The 25,264-nt window shown below is 53.9% G+C and overlaps 5 protein-coding genes across 5 annotated transcripts; 2 read left to right on the plus strand and 3 right to left on the minus strand.

Annotated features, from left to right (window-relative positions):
- Positions 1–53: 53 nt before the first annotated feature.
- On the minus strand, positions 54–396 carry COCSUDRAFT_14202 (hypothetical protein; the record flags this gene model as incomplete). Its single annotated transcript, XM_005649334.1, has 2 exons — positions 54–175; positions 324–396. Coding segments are annotated over 2 exons (195 nt in total), but the record flags the coding sequence as incomplete, so codon positions are not given.
- Positions 397–3,977: 3,581 nt separating this feature from the next.
- Positions 3,978–5,942, plus strand: COCSUDRAFT_28397 (hypothetical protein). The gene is made up of 5 exons (XM_005649335.1): positions 3,978–4,004; positions 4,236–4,371; positions 4,548–4,635; positions 4,843–4,911; positions 5,197–5,942. Exons 1-5 carry the CDS (start codon positions 4,001–4,003, stop codon positions 5,269–5,271), a joined length of 372 nt encoding a protein of 123 aa, XP_005649392.1. The 5' UTR covers positions 3,978–4,000; the 3' UTR covers positions 5,272–5,942.
- Positions 5,943–6,371: 429 nt separating this feature from the next.
- On the minus strand, positions 6,372–9,279 carry COCSUDRAFT_62258 (alpha/beta-hydrolase; the record flags this gene model as incomplete). The annotated part of the gene is made up of 6 exons (XM_005649336.1): positions 6,372–6,575; positions 6,965–7,138; positions 7,714–7,909; positions 8,175–8,401; positions 8,713–8,924; positions 9,270–9,279. 6 exons carry the CDS (start codon positions 9,277–9,279, stop codon positions 6,372–6,374), a joined length of 1,023 nt encoding a protein of 340 aa, XP_005649393.1.
- Positions 9,280–9,629: 350 nt separating this feature from the next.
- Positions 9,630–15,932, plus strand: COCSUDRAFT_65555 (sulfite reductase). Its single transcript, XM_005649337.1, has 10 exons — positions 9,630–9,828; positions 10,361–10,616; positions 10,941–11,237; positions 11,539–11,780; positions 12,144–12,362; positions 13,031–13,276; positions 13,811–13,989; positions 14,409–14,551; positions 14,859–14,978; positions 15,233–15,932. The coding sequence occupies exons 1-10, from the start codon at positions 9,686–9,688 to the stop codon at positions 15,377–15,379; spliced, it is 1,992 nt and encodes a 663-aa protein (XP_005649394.1). The 5' UTR covers positions 9,630–9,685; the 3' UTR covers positions 15,380–15,932.
- A 272-nt stretch (positions 15,933–16,204) lies between these two features.
- COCSUDRAFT_14230 (P-loop containing nucleoside triphosphate hydrolase protein) lies at positions 16,205–24,920 on the minus strand (the record flags this gene model as incomplete). The annotated part of the gene is made up of 20 exons (XM_005649338.1): positions 16,205–16,393; positions 16,773–16,963; positions 17,214–17,341; positions 17,439–17,518; positions 17,899–18,138; positions 18,564–18,593; positions 18,834–18,886; positions 19,304–19,460; positions 19,745–19,908; positions 20,319–20,466; positions 20,900–21,082; positions 21,461–21,656; positions 21,932–22,035; positions 22,286–22,507; positions 22,777–22,854; positions 23,047–23,314; positions 23,563–23,762; positions 24,060–24,220; positions 24,542–24,593; positions 24,738–24,920. 20 exons carry the CDS (start codon positions 24,918–24,920, stop codon positions 16,205–16,207), a joined length of 3,027 nt encoding a protein of 1,008 aa, XP_005649395.1.
- Positions 24,921–25,264: the final 344 nt, after the last annotated feature.

Below are 25,264 nucleotides of genomic sequence, written 5' to 3' on the forward strand. Positions count from 1 at the left end.
CTTGGTCAGCATGCATGGGTCATTGGGTCAGGACCCTGAAGCTGCAGGCTACACTACTGCCAGAATTCTGTCTTCTTCCCAGTTTTGCTGACCGTCTGGAAGATGTCATCTGCTTGCACGTTCCCCTTAACAACCACCTTCTGCTCCTTCAGATCTATGTCCACTGACTCAACACCTGCGTCCAGCATGAAGTGGAGACCTCATGACCATCCTTGCGCTTCATTTCACCTGATCAATCAACGTACAGCATGAAGTGGAGAACTCATGACCATCCTTGCGATTCACACACCTGATCAAACAACGTAGTTATTGAGCCCTCTCACCTGGCTTGCCTGTGAGCACTCGCCGCACAGCCCCTTCACAGCCAGAGCAGGCCATGGCCACTTTGAGAACAACCTGCAAGCAGCAGTCGACCAGTCTGGTCAGTGTCTCAACTTTCAGGTCAGGCTAAATGTCCTTGCTGATACCTAGAAGTGATGAAAAGCAAGAGCTGTGCTCTGTACCAGAAGCTATCTGGTCCTGTCAGAGCTGCAACTAGTGCCAGGTACCGACTCAACCTCAGAACCTTGTTGGTTTTGCGAGCATCGGCAGGGACTTGTGATTTTCTCATGTCAAGGAGAACGACATAAGAAGGAAGCCAACAAAGTAAGAGACGTGCCTCTGCCATCTTCACCGGACGGGTTGACGGTTGCCGTTGCTGTGTGTAGGATTGTCCAAGTCGTTCTCTTTAACGCTTTATAATTCGTATGCTCTACTAACGATGGCAGAAGCGCAGATCTGGTGATTCTTAACACATGCAAGTCACATGTGCACATGACATGATGGCAAGTTTATAGTCCAGTCAGCTCTATATATACCTTTCCATTTCCATGATTTGCAGAGGATACAAGAAATTTTGCCAACTGTGGTGGTACATCTCTCGCTGCTAATTTTAGACTCCTGACGTCAACCTCCGCGCATTGGCGGTCCAAGCAAGGAGGTGGACTTGCAACGACTCAAGCCCTGATTATTTTGGGGGTAAATTCTTGCGGCATCAGAGCTTTTCTGCAGTCCCCACACGATATCGTTCTTTTCTTAAGTACTCTCTGAGAGGTTTCTGATGCATTAATGTCGTGCAACGCAGACTTAAGCGGAGAGCGGAAAGCTGCAAATACTAGTAACATCGATCAAATCAGGGGAGCACGCAGCATATTCGCAACATGTATGCACCAGCCATCGTTGAGAAGACGCTGAAAAACCTTCAAGACAGAGTCTCGACTGTCACAAGCTGGGGAGATGCGCAAGCAGCGAAGGCGCTGTCACTGGCCTCAACACTGTTTTGGGCACCTCTGACGGTGCCATACGGTCTCTATCAGTTCAGCCTGGGCCTGTACCCCGTTCAAGAGCTCCTTCTGAAGCCTCTTTTGTCCCTGCAAACTTCCAAGACGGTGGGTTTGGCCCTGGCCTCACGTGACATCAGTACCTGGCAGAAACACATCTGGGGTGTAGCATTCCCCAACTGTGCATGACATCAGTGCTGCTGATCCCAAACACTATGACAAATAAAAGTGAGTTGGCTGCAATCAATCGCTCACATGCCATGGACGTTGCTGTGCAGGAGGGGCGCCTTGTGACCCTGGTTCTGACAGAGGCAGATGGGACGGTCGTGGGGCATCAGCCTCTGTGGGTTGGCTGGAAGTATGACGTGGCCGGCATCATTGGTGCGCCCTGGACCTCTGACATCTTCCGACCTTTGCCTGATTGCCAACATTACATTTGTCGCAGGCGACGAGCTGATCAGACTCTCCAACTTGTTGGACGTCAAGATCAGCATAGATCAGGAGTGCACCTTGAATGGGTGGGCATATGCTGCACTGCAGAGCTTGTGGAAAAGCACCTGCAGCTGCAGGACAAGAAGGTGTGGGTGGACGGCATGGGCATCTGCTACCAGCGCCTCTTCAGCACTGCCTATGTGGCCCTGCCAGAGACTGCTCAAGCCAAAGGTGAGTAAAGAAGCTGCAGTACCAGGAGGAGCCAATCTCCAAGCAATGCATGCCTTCCATTCTACCGTTCCTGTGGAAAATGTGGGACATCACTTTGGTGCAGATGGCACAGCTGCTCAGGGGCATATTCTATTGCCACATCCAGAACAAGACAAACTAGGAAGATGTCAGGCTCCTCTGGCAGGTACAAATTACTTTAGCGGTGCGCCAGCATAAGAGATGAGCATCTGCTCAATGCAAGCCTGCTCCTGGGGACAACAGCAAGAGCTGAGCGCTGTTTTGCATGGGGGCAGACTTCGCGCTGCCGCTGGTGACGATAGCGGCGCTTGTGCAGCCGCGCGACCCGCCGGGGCTGGACGCCACGGAAGCAAGCACGCCTGCGTCGTCACCGGGCGCGGCGCCGCGCAAGCGGATGTCCCCGGGCAAGTTCTTCGTGCTGCCCGCTGCGGGCAGCGCGGTGCCTGCCCGGCCGGGCACGGGCGCGCTTGCCAGCCACCCCCTCAATATCACCCTCAGCCCCGGCTCCACCGATGTCGACTCCCCTACCTCCAGCCCGCTCTCCCGCAGCCCCTCGCGTTTTTCCCCTTTCAAACCCTAAGCCAGCCGGCCAAGCCTGCAAGGGGCGCAAAGAGCTCCAACCGCTCGCCACTTTGCCGGACCCGCCTCTGGCCCCTTCCGCATGCAGGCACTGCCTTGAGCGGTGCTTCTTCGCCACACTGTGATTTCAGAGATTGGAGGCGGCAACGGTGCTCTCTGTGCTGCAGCGCACCTGACTCTTCAAGATGAGGCCAGGGGAGTGCCTAGCGAGGCCATGAACAAGCAGGCTGCAATCTGCGAGCTTTAGCAATGGCCATGCAGTTCCTGGAATGCTGACAGTGTCTGCTGTTTCACAGCTGACCAAATGTACATATGCCCAACCCCTGTGAAGATCCAGTGTATTGTTGTGTGTCTCACTGAGTTTGACTATGTCGCCTTGCTGGCCAATCCCTTTGCCAACAGCTCGTCGGGTGTGACTTTGTGTCACACGCTTCTGTGGGGCCCAGTACTGCCCTTGCAGGGCCCTCAAGCACCCTCGTGGGTTCAGCTTAACACCAGCTCTCCTAGCACTTCTCGGAAATTGGTTTATGAATGTGTTTTGAGACTAGCTCGAGTTCTGGATAGTGCCCCCAGGAGGCCGATGCCTCCCTGAGCTTCACATGGTACTGCAACCCTCAGTCTTTGCGTTGATTTGGCCACTTTTGCTGGTATTTGATGTTTCAGTCGGGTGTGTTAAGCAGACTCAAGGCCTCCAGGAGGCGTAGAGTGTCAACAACATTATTGTCATTACTTCAGGAAAGGGTATTAATATACAATATTGTACATGTAGGGTTGGCCTGCACAACCTTTGTGTTGTCCGCTTTGTGCCGTGTCTGACTGTGGTATTGAGGTATGCTGTGTATAGATTTTCTGTACAGACGAATTATGCAAGGAAAGGGAACAACAGACAATGCCTTTTTGAAAATGAAGACTCGAGGAGCTCCTTGTTTGGCTGCACTTTTGAGGCTTGCACTTGCTTGTGATGCGGGGCGTGGATATGTGCGAATGTGGACCGGGTCAAATAACACAATGACAACAAATATTTCCAAATGTTACGACACCCGGTGGGCCATTGGGCCATTGCATCTGCAGTTTACATCAGGCAGGGAATGTACATGTAAACAGTAATTACTTGTTATAACTTGGTGGACATATCATGCCCGGGCCCTGTGGAAGCAGCACTGCTACTGCATGCATTTCCTGCGTAGGGAAGAGACAGACACTCAATGTCCCTGACATCCCATGCGCATTCACGCAAAAAAGCACGAGCAATTGACACTCTGATCGGACATGCACAAAGGAACGCCGACCTTTTCTCGGACAAAGCCTAATTTGGCACAGGCATGGATTGTGCGATTCTTCCGACCGCCAGCCGCCCACCAGGACCAGACTGCCACTCAGCTTGTGTGATCAAAGGACGGGCACCCTTCAGGTACATCAAGATGGGTGAGTTCATGAATCTTACGATGGTGCTGTCAAACATCTATGTGTTTGGAAAGTCCCAAGCAATTTGGCTTCTTCTTGATGGTGTTGGAGCTTAGAACAAATCTCTGTGTTACTTGATAGAGTCGCGAAATAGGTGTACTGTGAACTATGATATATCTTTTACTGCATCAACCCTGGAATAGAGATGTAGGAGCAGAGTCGTGCGTGCTGACCATGCTGATGTTTGTGCAGCCAAGCTCAAGGCGCACGAGCTGCGCGATAAGAGCAAGAGCGAGCTCCAAGCACAGCTGAAGGAGTTCAAGCAGGAGCTCGGAGCCCTGCGTGTTGCCAAGGTCACTGGAGGCGCCCCAAACAAGCTCTCCAAGATGTGAGTTCAGAGAGGCAGATTTCTTAGTGGAAGCAGTTGGATTCAGCATGGAGTGGCACTCGATCCTTCCAGCTCCGCATATTGTGCATCACCAAATCACGGAAGAGACGTTTCTGGGAGAGTTGCAAGCTCCTTGATAGACATTCTTCTGAACTTCTGTGTTTTTGGTGCTGCAGCAAGGTTGTGCGGAAGTCGATTGCGCGCGTGCTCACAGTCATCTCACAGAACCAGCGTGAGGCTCTCCGGAATGCCTACGCAAAGAAGGTGCGTTTGGGTTCTACCCAGGATTGCTGTTTGACCTTCAAGCTAGACAGCACAGCGCTGCTGTAAGACCTTCAATCCTGTGCAAGCCAAGCATGAGCTTGAAGCCTAGCGGGACTTCTGGTGTCACCTGCCAACCAGTGATGTGTGCTGTTGTTTGCTGCCGTGAAGATTCGTGTGGTAATTGGGTGTGTGATGTGTGTGCTGCAGAAGTACCTGCCCCTGGACTTGAGGCCGAAGAAGACCCGGGCTATCAGGAGGAGGTTGACAAAGTACCAGGTGATGCGAAGCCGTTACTGTCTGTTTCGACCTCTCTCACATATCTGGCAGGGTGCAGATGGGCGAAAGGGGTTGTCTGTCATATTGAGAATTTTTGCGATTTCATGCCCTGGTCTTGGGGTGGAAGCTGTTATTCCTGTACTCCTCTGTTCATTAGAGCCCAGATGTCCTCTAGATGGAATACCTTCCCACAGCATGCATAGCAGGGATGTGTCAAAGCTGCAATTGGAGTGGGAGAGTTGCTGGAACATGTGCACTGAGCTTGCTTCTGTGGTGCTGCTGCAGGCATCTCTGAAGACCGAGAAGCAGACAAAGAAGGACAGGGCGTTCCCGCAGCGCAAGTTTGCCATCAAGGCCTGATCTGTGTACATCATACACTAGGGATGCAATACCACTTGGGCACAGCTACAGACGTCTCTGTGCTTGGGGTTGCCGTTCAGCAATGGGGGAAAGCTAGCTCAGTATTGCGGTGCAGGCAGCACAATGCAAATACCCCTGCCAGACTGCCGGTGCTCTAGCACAGTTACATGCAGCGTGTTTGCAGTGACCTTGCAGGCCAAGGCGCAAAGTTCTCAAGGACTGTAACGCATCTACAATACCCATCTTTGGTACTGATCAGAACCTGTGCTCCTGTTTCCAGCTCACTTTGGTGCCACATGTGTGAAACCTACTTCAAATCCCTTCGAGTACTTCTGCACACTGGCTTCTGATGTTGGGAATTTCATGGGGTAGGCAAGACTACCCACGAGATCTCCCCCATTGGCCATTTGGTGGACAAGAATGCCATCGCTCCTAATGATAGATCATTGACTGCCTGAAAACAGGAATTTGCATGATCACAATGATTCCATATCTTGAGCCCGTGCTCGCTAAAGGGGTTAGCTGGTTTCATATGTTCACAGTCTTCTCCTGAGGTCTGAATCCACACAGTAGCTGGTTCATGTCTGAAGATCTTCTAGGATCAGTGCAGCAGAAACTTGTGATGATAATCACGTACTCTGAGAATTCCACCTGGCCTACTTCTCTTTTCCCTATGTATCAAAATCTCGTCTATTGCAAGTCTGCATGCTTGCATCGCCTGATTAGCCATGCACATTAGCAAAAAAGAGATTTCAGATCTGCTCTGGCGAGTGGCGTGCGCAAAAAGTGTGCGCGTAAAATTACAGCCAAGGCTTCCTAGGGACACTGAATCAGACGCGCATTGAGTGAAGCAGCTCATGCATGTGCGCAGGCCATGCACAGGGCTTGCTCAGCAATGCTGAGCAGCCATCATCTAAATATGCCTAGCGCTGCACACAGCCTTCTGAAGACTCCGCTCTGCGTGCCTGACAATGTCAGGCATCAAGAGACTGGCCCTGACCTCTGATCTGTCCTTTACTGAGCCTCTCTTGAGCCCAGCTCTTGGCTGGTGTACCCATGCAAGCTGATGAAGCTGCAATCTTTCATCTTCTGAGGTAACTTTATCTGAGATTTCTGGTCTGCAGCATGACATCGTCAGCGCCGCAGGTGTAGAACTGGTCTGGCTGGGGAGTGAAAGCCCCTGCAGCCGCGGTAAAATTATTGACCAGGCCCACAAATGTGTCCACCTCCTGAAAGAGCGCCAGGTGGCCGCAGCCAGGGAACGTCACCAGAACCGACCCTGGAATTCCCGCCACAATCGGCCCCTGCAGCCACAGCAGAAATCCCTCTTCAAAATTGCAATGCCATTATGTATCACCATGGAATGCCTGCCACGCATACACCTTTGATCGGCACCTGCAGTCACAGCAGATGTCTTTGTCTTCACAGTGCAAAGCGTGCAGCATCCTGGCAGCGGCTCTGTCCATCAGCCAGAAAGTCTGCCTCAAAATTCAAGCTTCAGACAGGCAGTGCTTCCATTGCAGGTCAAGCAGGATATTTCACCTCTGCTCCCAAAAGAGCTGGGTCCGTAAGAGCATGAAGAAGAATGTGCTTCTAAGGGTGCTGGGGTTGAGCGCCCAATAAGTATGCTGTGGAGAGCGGCCATTCCTGTCTCTGAATTTTGGGCCAATTTCGTTTTCAAAGTAATGCTGACCTGGTTGGAGGGCGGGTTGGTGATGTCCTCAGAGGCGGTGACAACCAGGGTCGGGTTTGTGACCCTAGGCAGCAGGGGAACGATGCCGTCACCTTTGTGGTACTCCACCTCAGCAGCCACCTGTGCCCTGATCTCACTCACCTCTGGTACATCCACTGGCATGACAGCCTTCTCCTGCAAACACAGCAGGAAGAGCTTTGACATCACAGGTGTGACGCTCAATGCAACAAGCAAGACACTGTGAAGCACAGGATAATGCCACTGGGGGCAATGCAGGTCAGGTCTAGGCATAGACCATGCAGAGCAAAGGAGGAAGAGATTGATCCAACAAGCGAGACAAAATAACTTGGTCTCAGGGAAAATGTTTGCTTCTGGTCAGCTTGCTACAGTAACACAAGGTCAACAGAGCTGAGAGTGTGGCAGCAGATTCATATTCATGCTGAGTAGTCAATGCCGCTGCATCCTGCCTGGAATGCTGACACTCAGGAGAACTGTATTCTGCGCACTCCCTTTCCCACTGACCCCGAAAGTGTGCAGCCACTGACAGACAGCGCTTGAAGTTTCATGAATGTCATATACGGATGATACTCACATTGCTGCAACTTTTTCACGGCTGCTGGAGAAGGGAAGCAGGGCGCACGATGAGCTACTGGCAGCCCGGCGCTTCCAGACTACCAAAATTCTGATCATGGTGACCTTTTCAGGAATGCTCCATAAGGAGTGCAGCTTACTAAGAGCCACTGGCACACGGCGCGGATGTTGTTGGGTCGCTCCAGCAGCGCGCCCGCCCTGCCCAGCCGGGCAGCAACGCTCATGTGGCTCACCGCGTCGATCACCGCCGTCGAGGAGCCGGTTCCGCCCGCCGAGCCGGCCGCCGAGATCACTTTGCGCACGGCATCTCCGTGGTAGACCGCCACGTGCAGCGCCACCTTGGCGCCCAGGGACCTGCGCAATTGCAGGGGGTTTTGTAAGAAGTGTTGGAGGTGTTAGTAAGGGATCAGTTCTACAACCCACGGGGCCAGCGCCGAAAGAAGTGTTTCAGCTACCTTCTTGTAAGGTCAGATCATGCGGCATGTCACCCTGCAGTCCAGCCCCCTCCTAGCTCGGCAGATTGCCTTCAAAGGATCCTCGAGAAGTCTTGATCGTGCATTGCAATGTTTGAGCAGACGGTCTTGACTCCAAGCATGACAACTTGGGCAGGAGATGTCACCAGCCCAGGATGTCCGGCTGGCTGAGACCAATTGCGGCTATGAGGCCGGCCACGGTCTGCGCCTGGAAGCGGAAGTAGTCGGCTGCAGCAGGAATGCCGTCTGACGCGATGGTGGAGGCGCCTATTCCGGCGTTGTCAAAGATTATGACCTCCCGGTCGGCCGCCAGAGCGCGCAGCAGCCGCGGCGTCCAGTCGCTCATCGTGCAGCCGATGCCGATCACTAGCACCTGTGCAGCACAGGCGCTATACATCTCACCCTTCCATTCTTTTTTGCTTGTTGTCCTCAGAAGAAGTTGGCTGGCTACTATGTGATTACACCGGTGTCCTTGGGACGGCGAGTGCCATCAGTACTGTGACGATGGCTGCTTGATAGAGCTGTTGCTGGGAGCAGGGGAGGTGATCCACTATTTCTTACATATCTGATGAGGTTGTCAGGCATCGGATATCAAGCTGTCTGATCTGATGCAACATCACAGCACCATTAATCTTCCAAGCTGATGCATTCCCGTCACGATAAATAGATCCATAAAGTGCGCACCAGCGGCCGCTGCAGGCCTGTCAGCGGCGCGAGCAGATCAAGAGGACCGAAGCGGCGGTACGCGACATAGACAGGTCCCACCGCTGCCGAGCGCTCCGGCCCAAGAAATCTGACATTCAGGTTCTGCGCCACCGCGCGGTAGTTTTTGCAGTCCCTTGCCGCTGGGTCGTCAGTGGACGTGACCAGGGATGCCAAGCTGCTGGCTTCATCCACTGCAGAACATGGCACCGCCAAATTTGAGCACCCTCACAATTGGTACTGCCCCTTTGGGAATTGAGCAAGCAAGAATGATAATTTGTGAGAGCTATCTCTTTTACACGCTCGGATGGTTCTGCAAGACAATGAAAAGCTCGTCGTTGAAGGGTGCCTGCTCACCCGAAGTGAAGGCCGGAGCCGGCGCGGGAGCGTTTGTAAAGCTGTATCTCTGACCAGATACAACAACGAGCGAACTAAGAAGGGCAATCCAAGCGGATGCTTTCATATCGGCAAATGTCCCGTCCCGCTCGGACACTTATCGTTAGGTCTAAAGAGCACAACCGATGATCATCCCAGCATACCAGCAATCATAGGCACCTTTATTTCTGGGAAAATACAACGACACATGCGCGTCGCAAGCAGCTGGTCAGGTTTACTGCTTGTACACGCGACCTGAAGCACAATTCCGGTGAACACTCGTCAATGGTAACATAGATTCATAGTTCTAGCCCGCTATTCAATACTACTGCATCTAGCACATCTAAGGTGACGATTCCGCGCAGATCGTTCCGCGCAGATCGTTCCGAGACTCAAGACAGCTCCGAAACACCGCAGGTGCTGTCACGTGCAGATCCTTCTCGTAAGACGGAACACCGTCGAACAGATCAAACGAAACCGGAATGCCATTGCCACGGCTCTCTTGTAATTGTCGCACATCCAGCGTGCTGGTAAGGCCTTTGGTCGTCAGGAGCGGTAGGGAAGCACAAAGCGTGCAAATATGGAAAGGACTACGATGTTTGGGCGTTCCGCACCTCTGTGCCAACCGTCTTGCAGCCGCCCGCAAAGTAGGTCGCCTGCAGATAGGCTTGTTACCTGCGTCGCGACTCCCACAAAGCCACCCACAGCTAAAAAAGCAAAGAGGTGAGGAGCTGTACTTGATTTCTTGCGGTGAAAGCGAAAGACGTTGAAAGCACGTGAGGCTATGATATCTCTCAGTGAGTTGGAAGGGGTACATTTGCAAAGGCCAACGCAACGCATGCAATTTGTATGTACGTTACTTCTAAATATTATGTTTGTCGTTTGCATTGTTTGTTTCGGACCTGGTGGTGGTTCTCACTCGGCTTTGTACTTATTCAGCTGAATGGTTGAGCAGCGAGTGCAACTCTTTGGGCTGGAGTCCTTTGATACTATCAAACAAAGTCATGTTGTTGCCTGCGCGATCGTGTAATGCGCCGCAGTCGATCTCAATATACAGTGCTCCTGCGCTGGGCAATGAGGCAGGTCCAGGAGCAACACGTAATATAAAGGCACCCATTGATCGAGACTTTCGAACGCGAATTCTAAGGAGCAGTACGCGGGTACAATCAGCCAACCCTCTTCCCAACGACAATATTCGCACAGAGCAGGAGCTGGGAACACCGCGCCTGAGCCCTGCATCCTGTGGTGTCTCCAGGTCAAAGGTGGAGGTGCTGAAGGAAAAGAGCGATTACCTGCGGCATCCGTTGATGGAGCAGCTAGTGACGGAGGATCCCAACATCAATGAGGAGGCAGGGCAGCTGATGAAGTTCCATGGCAGCTACCAGCAGGATGACAGGGACAAGCGCGGCTTTGGCCAGGGCAAGCACTACCAGTTCATGATGCGCACGCGGCAGCCTGCTGGCTGTGTCACCAACCAGCTGTACCTCACCATGGATGACTTGGCAGACCAGGTGATGGCACGTGGCCATTGAAAGGGGCAGTTGTGTATGTGCTTGCACTGAAGATTGCGCCTGGTGTGTTGGGGCGTGTGCTGTCTGCCTGAACTGAGGACCGCTTTCCACCACATACCTCTCGCATGTAGCCCAGAGCGTTTGCTTGCCCTTCAAGCATGGACAAAAGTGGCATCAGTCTCCTCTGGCAAAATCTGTGACCATGCATGCTGCCATGCATGCGCATACCATCTCATCTTATTGCCTCTGGTTGTAATGGCCATGAAAAACGCTCTGCAGAATTGTCATTCTCATGCTCATGCTTGGTTGTGTGCACACGTGCAGTTTGGCAACGGGACACTGCGGCTGACAACGCGGCAGACGTACCAGCTGCACGCGGTGCTGAAGCAGGACTTGAAGACGGTCTTCTCCACAGTCATAAAAAACATGGGCACCACTCTGGGGGCGTGCGGCGACGTCAACCGCAACGTGTTGGCGCCCCCGGCCCCCTTCAAGGACCGGCCCGAATATGTGCACGCTGCCAAGCTGGCCGAGGACATTGCGGACCTCTTTGCACCGCAGTCTGGCGCCTACTACGATGTCTGGCTCGACGGCGAGAAGTTTGTCAGCGCCCAGATGGAGGTACGGCACCTGACTGCCGCCAGTTGCTGACTCATATGTTTTTTGTCGTTGGTGCAGCAGGGGATCATTCCTGACGTGAAGCCCCTTACATTACATCAGGTGTGTGCCTGTTTGGGTAAGGGAGTGGTGCAGTGGTCAGGGTACAAGGGCAAGCAGCTTGCCTTCGGCTGGTTTCCTCAGCTAGATGTCTGCAATGAGAAGGTTTCGAAGATGCATGTACTGGGCTCTCACTCCAAACCTGCGGGCAGCGGTGCTGTGAAACTAACATCGTCATCACAGCAATTTGTGCTTGGCTGAGCAGGACCCGAAAGTGACAGCGGACCGCGCGTTCAACGAGTTTGGGACTAACTTTGAGGGCAGCCCAGAGCCGCTGTACGGCAGCTTGTTCCTGCCGCGCAAATTCAAGGTAGCAGTCACGGTGCCGGGGGACAACAGCGTGGACATCTTTACTAACGATGTGGGCGTCGTGGTCATGACGGACGATGTTGGGGAGGTGCTCGGCTACAACCTGCTCGTTGGAGGGGGCATGGGCCGCACTGCCAGGTGTGCACTACCTCCTGCGCCTGATCTTGCTGAGCTGATCTGCATGAAGACATGATTTGGCAGTGCCTCCTGCACTAACTGGCTGATCTTGATTGTGAGCGCCTTGGCAAAGGGCAGCTGATTGTGCACACCTTGATATGTGGCACTTCACCTCTTTGATGGAGGCAATTTTAGATCTTGTCGTCTCTTTGCTGTCTGCCTGTGGCACCCACAGAAAACAGCACTGTCCTCCAAGGCTCTGCCGCCGTTGCGGCCGCGTTTCGCGAGGCTCTCTTGCATGCATGACTAAAGGGTGCCATTTTAGAGGATCATCAGTCTGGCTCTTTTTCTGCATCTGACTAATAGCGCATGACCTGTCAACAGGAACAACCAGACGTTCGCGCGGTTGGCGGACCCGCTAGGCTTTGTGGCCAAGGACGACATATTCCACGCGCTCAAGGCGATTCTGGCGACTCAGCGCGACTACGGCCGCCGAGATGACCGCAAGTTTAGTCGCCTGAAATACCTGGTGGCCGACTGGGGCGTCGACAAGTTCCGCTCCGTTGTTGAGCAGTACTTTGGCAAGCGCCTGGAGCCCCTAAGGTGCGCTGCTTGCTTTTGTGTCTGCTTCTCAATGTGTCCCTTTCAAACTTTACCCGCATGCTTGCCAAAGTACTACGCTACTGCTCTAATAGCTGGGTTAGGGCGCAAAGATGAGGAGCCCACCAAGTGCATTGCCCGCTGCGGCGTCTGCCTTTTCTGAAGTCTGGGGGTTGCCACAACTTGTGCTGTGTGTTGTAGGTGCTTCTATAGATCTTTCTGATTGAAAAAGGTAGAAAGGTGGCGCTGGGTGTCCCTGGGGCTGCTTGTGTGAGTTGTTCGCCTTGCAAGGAATGCTGGTCCAGCTTTTGGTGCTGAGTTTCTGCGAAGTGCTGATGATTTGCTCTCATTGAGCAATACGAGTATGGGGCCTGACCGGTGCTAATGCCACATCTGTCATCTTGCTTTCCTCCTGCATCAGTGACAGCGAGCCGATGTGTCAACTCTTGTGGGACCTTCCTTCTGTAGGAGAGGGCTGGCATATATTGACTGCATGTCCCCTCTGCAGGAGACGAGCAAGGCAGGTTCTGGGTCTGCCTTGTTTCAGCTAGCAGGGATTTACACATAAGCCCTCTGTTTGCCACTGGGAGTTTGGCTCTAGGATAGGAGTCTTAGGACCGTCCATGTGTTTGTGTGCTGACGGGGTCGGTGGGTGCATGCGTGTGCTGCAGGCCGCTGCCGGAGTGGGAGTTCAAGGACTACCTGGGCTGGATGGAGCAGGGAGACGGGCGGCTGGCCTACGGGGTGTTTGTGCAGAACGGGCGGCTGAAGGGGGAGCTGAAGGCGGCGCTGCGGCGGGTGATAGAGCGGTACGAGCTGCCGGTGATCATCACGGCCAACCAGAACATCATCCTGACCGAGATCCACCCCTCCTGGAAGGCGGACATCCTGGACACCCTCTCCGGCGCCGGCGTCAGGTGCCGCTTCCTCCCTTGCTTGCCTGCCGGCAGTATGCTCCTCTGCACTTCAATGGGCTTCCTTGGCCTTCACTCTCTTTCGGAAGATTTTGGGACTAACTGGAAGCCTCGAGGGCAGGAGTGCTCGGTGAGGTAGTGAGGCACATGGTGCAATCCTGAAATGGCTCGTGGAGGCCTGTAGGTTTGCTGTGCATGATTTTGTTCACGCCTATTGGGTTATCGGTGAGCTTTTGCTGACATGTGTCAGTCAATATGTGCTGATTATGTGTCAGCATTTGCTTCCGTGCCCCAACAGGCTCGCACAGATCAATGTGTACATCAGGCCCAGATATGGCTCGACCCAGGATTGTGTTGTGATTGCCGTTGAGACCATGTTCTCTGGCAAAGAAGAAGCGCATGTCAAAATTGGAGTTACTATCTTTCTGGGCGGGTCATGGACAAAGCTTTCCAGTTCCTCTGGGCCCCTTGCTCCCCAAGCAAGCCATCCATGCATGACTCATCCCTGACGTGGCCATTTGTCATTCATGCGCGCAGGGATGTTGTTGACTTGGACAGCATAGACCGCACGAGCATGGCCTGCCCGGCCATGCCCACCTGCGGCCTGGCCGTGACCGAGTCGGAGCGCTCGCTGCCGGACATCAACACACGCATCCGCACCCTCATGTCCGCCCTCGGCTTTGACGAGGCCGAGTCATTCGTCGTCCGCATGACCGGTGCGCGCCCCCCTGCCTTGATAGATGTCTTCTGTTCCTCCATGCTGCATGCATGCAAGTCCTCTAATTGCTGGAGCGTTCATATATCAAATGGGGTGCGCGAGGTAGTTTTTTCTGTGCATGTCCCCGTCTAAACACTAATTGTAACGGCTGGAGCTAATTGGATAGTCTATCACAGATAGCAGGCCTTTTGAGCGTTGATTCGAATGAGATGTACAGAGCGACGTGAACTCGAAATTGGGTTTCTTTGGCTGCAACATGCCACATCATCCCAGCTTTGCGGCCTGACATCATGCTGTACATCTTGAGCATTTTGGCTGCTATTGTGGCCTGTGTTTTTTGGCTGTGTGCAGATTTGCATGTGGCATGTAAGATGCAGTAAGTTTGACCTGACAAAGTGGCTGCGATTGTGGGTGCAGGGTGCCCGAACGGGTGCGCGCGGCCGTACATGGCGGAGCTGGGTTTCGTGGGGGACGGCCCCAACAGCTACCAGTTCTGGCTCGGCGGATCCCCCAACCAGACCCGCCTTGCAGAGCCCTTCCAGGACCGCGTCAAAATCCAGGTGCGCATGTTTTCCTCAAGCAGGGAGGAAGCAGGGAATGACCGCCTTCTGCTGCAAGCGCTAATGTGGGGGTGGAAGGGCTCGAAATATTGAGCATACACCTATCTGTGGACTTGTTACTGGTGAAAATGAGCGGAGCTGGAGCTGCCAGAGCTGCGTTCTGGTGGGGTGGACAGCTTGCAAGGCTGTCTGCCCAGAAGTGGAGCTCTTGTGCTCACTCATCCACTGCAGAGTGAGGGTGTCGAGGATAAAGAGGTGTGGTGCTGCTGTGGCGAGGTGTGGCTCAAAGTTCCTGGTGCGATTGCAGGATATTGAGAAGGTGTTGGAGCCCATTCTGTTCTTCTTCAAGAACAGGCGGCGGCCGGGCGAGGCGCTCGGCGACTTTACAGCGCGCGTCGGCTTCGACGCCCTCAGGCAGTACAGCAAGGTGCGCATATCATTCTAGTGTCACCCATTTCTCTAAATGCTGATGATCGCTGCCTGTTATCTGGTTTAGGCGTTTCAAAAGTGTACATTACCTTATGAATGCTGACTGATTGCTGCGTGCTCTTTGTAGCGGCTAAATATAAGAAGTGCTCTGGCATTTGTGCGATGCATACAAGGATTCAATCCTGCAAGCCGTCTTGTGCATGTGAGGGTCTCATTCGGTGCAGCTCATCAGGGATGTTGTGGGCTGTGCAGGACTATGTATCGAAGGATGCAGAGGCCAAGCTGCCGGTGCTGGCGGTGTCAGAGGAGGTGTACACAGCCCTGGAGGCCTCAGCGGCAAAGCAGGGGAAGACAGTGGCGCACATGGCCACCGAAGCCCTGCGTGGGGTCCTGTTATGAGCGGCGGTGGTGTCTCTGATTTTGTTCCTGGCGTTGATTGGCGCTCGTCATGATTTTTGGGCTCACATTTTAGAGTCTCTATGATGCTGGGGTTGTGGCGGAAAATGTGGGCTAGTGACGGCAGGAGCTGTTTGGGAGGGAATTGGCCGTATAATTTTGGACTCGCACAAGAACGTTGCTCATTCGCTGCTGGATTTGTGGTGGAACTTGGCATGCCAGTACTAGTGAAATTTGATATCTGGAGATATTTGCAGACCATCTGTAGTGCCCGTGCTTGATATGGTTGCCATTATCAGCATCTCTCCAAAGTCAATGCTGCTTGCACAAGCAATGCTAGAAATGGAACTAGGCTTGTGCACAACGTAAATTGATCCCCATGGCCATCGATGGCGCTGGAATGAAGCATTGCCCTGACCATGGACATTGTCAGTCCAATCCTGAACATTCCCAGTGGGTCAAATGTGTGATCCATCCATATCTCTGCGGCATAGGTCCTTCACATATTCCATGTGCTTGATTACAGCCGTAAAGAGTTGTAATATCAACAGCAGTCGATTCTTCATGTGATCCAGCAGAAGATGACCCTTGCTTTATCCCACAGCCACATAAAACTTGGCAGCAAACCCGCAATTACTCTATTCACAACTTGCAACTCAAGTTCAACAGCAGTTTCATCTCCGGCATGCATAAACAGCTCATTCAATAACTGCGCACACGCACATGTTCCCATTCCCTTTCATTCTCAATCTACCTCGTGGCACTCAGACCCACAAGGTACTCTATTTAAGTAGTTAAATAGAGCAAGAACCCCTGTAAAAACCCCTGTCAGACCTTGCGGGCGCGGGTGCGCTGCTTGGTGGCGCTCTCGACGACCTTCTTGTCGACGGCGAGGCCCTTGCGGCGGCGCACGGTGTCGATGAGCGCGTGCGCCAGGTTGGCGGTCCCCACGCCCTGCCCCTCCTCGCCAAACTCCTCCCTCTCCACCTCCGTCTTCGGCACAAAGAACGGGTCCACCTGCAGTTGCCAGAGGACCACAATCTAAGGATGCATGTCTCACCCATGTAGGAATACGCATGCAGCCGGCAAGACCAGGGCATGATTGTGCCTCTGGCGCATCATCTTGTAGAGCACCGCGGCAACTCGTAGCACGAAACATGTCTCAGACAAACACACAAGCCTCCTCACTGCATGCCGCCCCTCAGGCTCATGTGTGCAATCAATGATGGCGTCGGTTCACTTGACAGACTCCTCTGATTCGACGTATTTAGTTCCACCCGCAGCCGATTACATTGTCTGCAGAAGTCATCTTCTCCTGCACGAATGTAAACAGGCTTCACAACGCCCACATCTTTGATATTTGTTGGTGGATGCAATAGAAAGAAAATCAAGGCACCTGCAGGCGCTCCCAGTGGGAGAGCATGAGCGCTGCGGAGGCGCCCCCCGAGGTGCGGCGGCGCAGATCATCGGCCAGGCCGAAGGAGGCCTGCGCGGGGAGGAAGGCCAGAATTGAAAACAGGTTGCTGCCCTCGCGCAACTCCTCCCGCACCACCCGCGCCCGCCGCTTGCCCAGCACCGCGTACGTGCCTGCGCATGGCGAACCCATTCTCAGTAACAAGGAGTATCACGGATCTCTTTAAAAAAGACCATCACAACCTACTGATCATCCCCATGTCTGAGATACCCGACTCCAGTCCAATATGCTGGAAAATGTAAGAAGCATTCTTTGTAGCCTGCATGTTCTTGGGAGGACCTGTCTTGATACTGACAGTGGGCCCGCGAGCTCAAGCTATCTAAATGTCGACGAAACACCGCGGAGCCAGTGAGAAGGGCGCACCTGAGAGGACGTCGGACGTGGAGGACAGCTCGCAGAGGAGCATGGCCTCCACGAGCAGCGGGTGCGCCTCTGCCACCGCGCGCCGCAGCGCCTGCCGCGCCGCACTCGACACCTGCGCGCAAAACACCCTTGTAATGACTAGCACACATGAAAGTGAGTCAAACTCTTTGCAGGGCGCACAGAAGCCTGGAATTAGGTGTGTCATGTGGGCCGGGCGCATAGCACACCTGCCCGCTGAATGGCCCGTACACATCCTCTGCCATTGCCAGCTCGCCTGCTTCTGGCAGGTTCAACCGCGCCGCCACCTGCCGGCACATGCCACTGTCAACCTTGGCTGAGTTGATGGACTTTTTGGCATTGCAGTGATCACTTTTTCAACTATGAACAAAGGTGTGTGCGGAGTCTGGGAATAAAGGAGTGCGCCGCAGATCCCACTGGCTAAGCAGGCCAGGCAGGCAACCAGCTACGATTTCCACAGCAAGGACCAAACGGCATCATAAAAACTATAGCCATTTGGGCTTACTCTGGAGAGGCGCAGCTTGTTGCCGACACAGTCTCGCAGAGTCAACATGGCTTTGTCAAATGCACCACACAAGACATGCTTGCCAGGAAATTCGCTCACTTGGGGCCTGAAGGAAGAGCGACAAGCAACATTGTTGGACACAGCACTTCAGGGGGAACACACCTCAAAGGCGATGCCCCAGAGCGGCTCGTCGCAGAGCGGCCCGGCAGCGCCCGCCATCTGGAAACCGGCCGCCACGCCCGACGAAACGGCGTGGCGCACGTTACCGGGAATGCCCTCCCACCGCAGATCCTGCCACGCCTCGCGCTCGGCCGCCACGGCCGCCGCCGCGTCGCCGGCAAAGCCGAGCGCCGCCGCCGCGCGGCCGTCCCCCAACGGAACTTCCAGCACTCGCGTCTCCGCCTGCAACATTTTGACCGCTGTCACGATCGCCGTCCTAGTCTTTGTATCGATAAGTGAGGAGCACATTATCAAGGAATTCAGCGCGAAACCTCCCAGAGGCACGATAGAGTTGTGAGAGGGGTGAGCAGAGCCCATGTCAATCCATCTCCCAGCTATCGCAAGACAGAGCTGATGAAAAAGCGTCGCCTTGCGAAGTCTGCGCCACAAAATTGACAGAGTGCTATCTTACACAAATTCGAGGTCATACGCTGTTTACTGTGGCTGCAAATGTGGCGACATTCCAAATAATGGCTTGCCTGGGCTGAGGGTGCTTCGCCGTCCAGCTCCTCAACTTCTGCAGCGCTGTGCGCCGCATGTGACCGCCTGCCGAGTGGCACAACGCTCTGTGTCGGCACAATCCAGAGCCCCTCGCCTCCCTCCGTGACGCTGGACATCAGCAAGATATTTGGGCCCACCTGCCCACCACAAGAGACACTTGATTAGCACAGGGAAAAGTCCTCTTTAAGCAGCAGCCCCGGACTCACTAAGCGACTGCCATGGAACATGGGAGCGCAGAACCGCAATAGGAATGATGGACCCTCGGCAAGCTCCTGGCTGGCCTGATGTCATGGCTACAATCTGCAGGAGCACCTTGCAAATGAACACACACCAAGCATCACTGCACATGAGTACAAAGTGCTTGTCAGGGGGCGCACCTGCTTGGGACCCAGCAGCCAGGTTCGTTGCAGTAGGGCCTCCGCAGAGGCGCCTGCCTCATTAGCAGCGGCCCGGAGCCGGCTCCTGAATGCATCCACATCCCTGGCTGCCCCTTCAGCCGCTGCAGACGCAACTTTCCTGCTGCCGCCTGGCCCCTCTGCCTCTGCACTGCCCGCCCCATTCCCATTTCTATGTTGTTCTCCTTTCTGTTGGCTACTGCTCTGCGCTTGCTGTGCACCCTCCTGTGACTGCTGCTCAGGAGCATCTTCCGGTGCATTGCGCTGCTTATCACTGCCATTCGCTCCGCTGCCGGCAGGGTGCTTCAGGAGGGTCCAGGATCCGTCCAAGCTCCGCCTCTCGGTCCCGCCGTTCTCAGACAGCCTCAGCCGCTCCAAGGAAACCGCGCCGCCCTGCGCTGCTTCGCTGTTCTGCTCACTGCTGGCAGGGGCGGCCCCCTGAGAGGGTGCACTGGATGCCTCGGCCAAAGGTGCGGGTGCACTGGGCGCGTCAAAGAGGCGCCGGAGCAGATCAGCGTGGTTGTCCAGGGCGGAGGCGACCTGTGATGGGATCGGCAGCGCCCGGACGCGTAGTGTGCACAGCCCGTTGGCTGTTGTCGCCTCGACAACCTGCACACCAGTTTTTGCTGCTGTCAGGCCATTGAAAGCTCAGAGGCTCAATTTCATTGCCAATTCTAGGTGGATGGATTGACTGACTTCTGATCAGATTCGGTATCAGTGGGCCTAGCCAGAGCATCTCAACCCCCCTCGCCTGCTATATCCCTCACATTTTCCAGGCTCTGGCTTCTCAAGATTACATAGGCCAGGTGTAAAGGGGTGACACAGAGCGCCATCCTAAATTGCCTGCCTTGCAATTATGCATATGATTTCTCCGGTGTACTGTGAAATGAAACAGGTGGTCTGGTCACCTTTGGCGGCTTGTGGCCGGGCTCGGGGGCCTCGGCCTCGATGTAGACGCTCTCGCGGAAAGCGACCAGCGGCGGCGACACGCTCAAATCCACGCGTGCGAATCGCTCTCTCAAATCCTTTATGATCGTCTCCAGGTGCACCTCGCCTGCTCAGGCAAACCACAGTGGGAGATCATATCTTGGCTGAGCTGCTGCCTGCTGCTTGGCTACCCCCGCACACAGCATAGGACAATAAGATGTGTCTGCGCCATGGCAGCTGTGCTGTAGATTGGAAAACAGGACACCATTTCCTCGTGTGCAAGCACAATCATGAAGACAAGTACGCAGTGTGAGAATACGAAAGAGACTAGCTATGTGTCAAGATTGCACATATCCCTGCCATTCACTCTCAACAGGGCGCGCTGCAAACACCTCGGTGCTTAAATTAACTGGCATCAGGAGTAGAGATGTCTGCATAGCGCCCACATTCGGGTGAACAACAGGGGCATGCACAACCTCAACCATGCATCTCACATACAAGTCCAATGGAGCCTGTGGGGATTAGAAGGGATCAATGCACCTGCGGCGCCGATGACGTATTCGCCGGAGTCGAGGACGGAGAGTTCGACAAAGGGGTCTGCGCGGTTGAGCAGCCGCAGGCCCTCCTCCAGCTGGGGCATCTCCGCCGGCCGCGCCGACTCCACCGCCACCCGCACGATCGGCGACGCCTGAGTGCAATTTTATCTTTCATGACTCATTCTGACTGCCTCTGGAATTTGCTGGCCCTGCTCAGACTTCCCAGGAGTGGCTGGGTGGACACTCCGGACTAGCACTAATCTTTGTGTGGTGCTGAGAAGACTTCATTGTTGCACAAGTAACATACCACGATGTGCCATGCATGAGAGAACACTTCAGTATCTGCCTACGAGCATGCCACCCTGAGAATCAGATGTGAGGTTTGGACGCATGTTGATTAGCGACACGGAATAGCGTAGACAATGGCAAGATATTCATCCCAGGAAGGTCTCCGTAGGCATCTAGTTTTCAGTTTCAACTGATTCGTGATTACAGCTGCACTGCTTGCCACCTTTCCCATGTCGATTTCTAGGATACTCCTAGTGGCGGGACAGAAGACAAGGGTCAGGGTGAGAGTCAGGGCACCTGGAAGAGCATGGGGGCGAGGGGCCGGCAGGCGGGCGAGCTGGAGAGGGTGGCGGATTTGAGGATGCTGCGGTCAAGGCCCCCCAGCGCCAACACGCAGCCGGCCGGCACCGACCGCAGCCGCTCCAGCCCCTGGCCCATCATCAGGAACAGGCCATCCACCTGCACAGGCGCCGTCATTTTCTTTTGCCTCTCACCCAAACACCTCAAAGTGACAGTCTTTTGACTCCGGATAGGCACCACCAGAGGCACTAAAGCAATTGAAACAGCGCTTCTTAATGGCCCAACCAAATGTCTCTGTCATGTTTTATTATTATTATTATTCAGCTACAAGATAGACTTCATGAGGTAAAAAAATAGACTTCATCAGGAATGATTGATGGGTTCTCATCGTCTGGTCTGTACTCAGACAAATGCTAATGACCGGCATGCGTGCTGATGACCTGGAGCTGCTGCTGAGGACACTCATAATTTTGTGCACCAGGAAGCTGGCAGACCGAAGCACGGTACAAAGCTGGGCTTGCAACTGTGTCTGACTGAGGATTTAGAGGGAGTCCTGACCTGGACTTCCTGTCTTTCCAGATCTGGCCGTGCAGGGTTGTAGGCAGCTGAGAGCACATGCACGCGCTGGCCGTCCGTGACAACGCCGCTGAAGACGCGCGCAAACGCCAAAAACACCTCCTGCTTCGGGTCCCTCGGACCGGGCTCGCCTGCGCAATGACAATTTGTTGACAACTTGTTATTTTGCAATATGTCTCTGCATTCAGGACAACGTCCACTCAAGGTCACCTTGCTCATCAGCGCAAAGTCCCTGCTTCCTCATCGAAGGTGTGATGTATGTTAGAAAAAAATCAGGCATGAGAGTAGCTCCCCAGTAGCATTTCCATGAGATCTGCGCAAGGTGGCTGAGCAGCAGAATCCGACAAATTGGTAGATTATGTTCCCATGCACACTACAAGGCAACTCCAAGAGCTGGACGCAAGAATATTTCATCCTTTTGTGTCAGAAGTCTGATGGTGATGGCTGCTGGACGTACCAGGGACGCGGGGCAGAGCCGAGGCGGGCACAGCTACCATCTTGGACACGTAGATAACGAGCGGCGCATCGGCGCTGGTGTTGCATGCTGACATGGCAGCCTTGGTGTCACTGAGACCCTGCACATTTCATGCATGGCATCGGCAAAACATTGTTGCTGCTATCGTTTGCGCTGGTACACAAAAGCTTGCCCAGTCTAGGATCCTGGGACCGCCATTCATGCTTGCCTTGTATTGGAACAATTGGACTATGAATGGGAATCTGAGTATCCTGGATGGGCACAAGCTACTTTGTGGCCAGCACAGATCACGATAAATGATGCTCGCCAAGCATGCATGCACATGCGCGCACCTGCTGCATGGCGGCTGGCAGCCGCGGCGCACCGGCGGCCTCAATGGCGTCAAGTGCGAGCAGGTGCGGCACGCGCTCGGGGGCAGCTTCCAGTGGGGAGGGCAGCTGCTCCACCGCCATGCTCAGCACCGCCTCTGACAGCGGCAGCCAGCCGCGCATCACTGCTCGCAGCGCCGTCTTTGCGTCCGGGTGCGAGATCGCCTTCTCGCTCACCTGCACGCACTCCCATTTAATTGTCCTCAGATCACTGCACACACGTCCTGCCCTGACTCCCTTCAGTGCTCACATGGCCATCATTGACAGCACGGAATGCTTAAGGCCATGGAAAGGAAAGAGAAGTCTGAGCTCCCCATGGAGATGGTCAAATGATCAGCCAGCCGATAATGGACAGGACTGACAAGTTTTAAGAAAGACGCGTTTGGAGGAACGCAAGAGGAAATGGGCAATAATTGGGAAAGCTTGCGTGCCTGCTGCAGGCCGAGGCCCTTGACCATCTTGCCAAGGATGCTCTTCACATCTGCGCCGGGCTCCACTGCCTCATACGCTTTCCACAACGGCTCCAGCACAAGCTGCATCATGAAGCCACAATGATTTAAGTGACTCAGCGGCCTTCCTAGCAATATCAGGCATGTGAAATATCATAGATTGTCTCGAATGCTGAAACAAAGACTCCGCCTCATGCAAGTCACATGGAGCTCTATTTTCCTTCAGAAAGATGGAGGTCTCAGGAACCTGCCCTGATACCGGACAAAAATTCTTACCTGCACAAAAAGCGGCTTGTACTTGGCAGTTTGGGAAGCCTTGATGCGCATGATGCGCTTGGTCTTGGCATCTATCCTGTACTCGCCCCAAAGGGCGCGGGCCAAGGCAGAGGACTTGAAGCCCAGCTTGGCCGCGTACAGGTCAGCAAACTGGCCGACCCTGAATGCCCAGCCGTCATGCGCGCTCGCAAATGCCACATTCCCTTTCTCAGGGGAGAACTCCATGTCCTCGTCCTCCTTGGACTCTTCATCATCTTCGAGCAGCCCACTGCAGCGCAATGCATGTATGCTTAGGAGAATCTCTCAGGGATTCAGTTTGCTGGAGGATGTTGCATATTGCAATGTGATGTATGGCATACTCTGGCTTTCTACCTGACTTAAGAGGCAGCAAAGTCAGGCAAAAGCCAGAATGTACCAGATATCGCATAGCAGAGTGCATCCTTCTCTGCTGCATGCATAGGAACACCACGATGATCTATGATCTCTAGACTTAAAAGAAGGTGAGAGGATCTGCACCTGCTGTCAGCCGTGGCTTTGGCATCTTCGTGGGCCAGCACAGCGTCTGCATCTGAGATATGTTGCTCGCTCTGGAAGGCCGACAGGATCATGTTCACGTGTGTGATTATGCCCCGCACCCTGGTGTATGCCTCATCAGGCGCCAGCTTCACCTCGTGGATCAGCCTGTCCATCTTGTTGATCACCAGGCACATCCTCACCTGCACACAAACAACAAACTGATGTGAAGTTCACAACCCATAAGGGCATCTGCCATCCCGGCTTGATTTTATGCATTTGATTCTGGAGGACTGTGAGGGCAACACAGCTGAAGTGAAACAGGCAAAACAAACAAACCATTGAAGTGCAATGATGTCCCTTGATTTGGGGGCATGAAGACTCGCCATGATAGCAGAAACAAGGGTAATGTAACGGTGACAATCTTCTTATTGCATGGTTGCGCTGAACGGAATCCTCCAGTGCTGGGGAAATGACTAATAAGAGGCTACAAAGCAGACCTTCTCCTGCCAAGCCTGCCGCAGCACGGCATGAGTCTGGATGCAGACACCCTCCACAGCATCCACAATCACCAGAGCTCCATCGCTCAGCCGCGCTGCTGTGCTGACCTCGCTGCAGAAGTCCACATGGCCTGGCGAGTCTATGAGGTTGATGAGATGCCCTGCCAGCACACACCAGGCAGGTCAGCTCTAGTATATTTCCTGTTTGTATGCAGTGAGATATGCACTTCTGCTGATGCCCTGCCAGCACACAACAGGCAGGCCAGTTCTACTATACCCTTGTTGTATGCACTGAGTTGCGAGAGACAGAATTGTGCAGCATGCATGCCGGAGCTCGGGCAGACAGAACATAAGGACAGCTCGTGTCGAAGAAATATGTGTTGCAAAATATGGATGCCAACTCTTCAGCTGAGCTTTGCCACCTTTAGAGCGTTTGTCTTCATCTGAGCAGCTTGCGGCGCCGCCAGGCAAGGAAGTAGCACCAGGCACATGCAGAAGGCATATGGCGCTGGACTTCATTGTTATGCCGCGAGCCTGCATGATACAGCATGGTCACTTCAGTGCAGAGCAAGGTGAGCAAGGTAAAAATCATTGCTGCATTACACAGGAGCCATTCACGAGCACAAGAGTACTGCTGTGTTCAAAGAATCCAAGCAAACAAGATCTGTAGTAAAGCACCTGCTCATCATCCCTGCTGTCAAGGTATCGCAGCTCTCCAACCAGTCGAGGATGTATGAGGCCGTTTGAAGCGATCAGGTGATCTGACATCGTCGTTTTGCCATGATCCACATGCGCCAGAATGCATATGTTCCGGATGCACTCCTGCCAAGCCCCAAGCCATCTGAGTGAATTCTCTAGCATGAGGTCAACTCATGGTGGTGCAGTTCATCACTAAAAGACTTTCCAATGTACAATTTCCATTTGACAAAATCCTAAGAAGAAGTACGCCTGAGGAACGAAGACATTCCCAAGCCCATGAACATCTCCATCACTGTGCCTATCAACTCAGCATGCCGACCGCTTGCCAACAAATTTACTACTTACCGTCTTGCTTTGGAGGTCTGAAAGCAGTTTTACAGATGCATTCATCGTCACTTAAGCTCTGACGTTGGTCGCTGGGACGGCTGCTTTCGACCAACTTGAGTCTCCGACCCCCACCTCTTTTTGGGCCGCACCTCCTGATCTGGCAGCTTTATAACAGTTAG

The sequence above is a fragment of the Coccomyxa subellipsoidea genome, assembly GCF_000258705.1.
Source record: "Coccomyxa subellipsoidea C-169, whole genome shotgun sequence".
NCBI classification, from domain to species: domain Eukaryota; kingdom Viridiplantae; phylum Chlorophyta; class Trebouxiophyceae; family Coccomyxaceae; genus Coccomyxa; species Coccomyxa subellipsoidea.

What these genes read in the sequence shown, in the direction of transcription:
- COCSUDRAFT_28397 (XM_005649335.1), top strand. An exon ending in CCAAACAAGCTCTCCAAGAT is followed by an intron (nt 4,372 to 4,547) that starts GTGAGTTCAGAG and finishes TTGGTGCTGCAG; the next exon opens with CAAGGTTGTGCGGAAGTCGA. An exon ending in GGAATGCCTACGCAAAGAAG is followed by an intron (nt 4,636 to 4,842) that starts GTGCGTTTGGGT and finishes TGTGTGCTGCAG; the next exon opens with AAGTACCTGCCCCTGGACTT.
- COCSUDRAFT_65555 (XM_005649337.1), top strand. Translation starts at nt 9,686, where the DNA reads ATGGAAAGGACTACGATGTTTGGGCGTTCCGCACCTCTGTGCCAACCG. An exon ending in TTGTCAGCGCCCAGATGGAG is followed by an intron (nt 11,238 to 11,538) that starts GTACGGCACCTG and finishes TTGGCTGAGCAG; the next exon opens with GACCCGAAAGTGACAGCGGA. An exon ending in AGGACCGCGTCAAAATCCAG is followed by an intron (nt 14,552 to 14,858) that starts GTGCGCATGTTT and finishes GTGCGATTGCAG; the next exon opens with GATATTGAGAAGGTGTTGGA.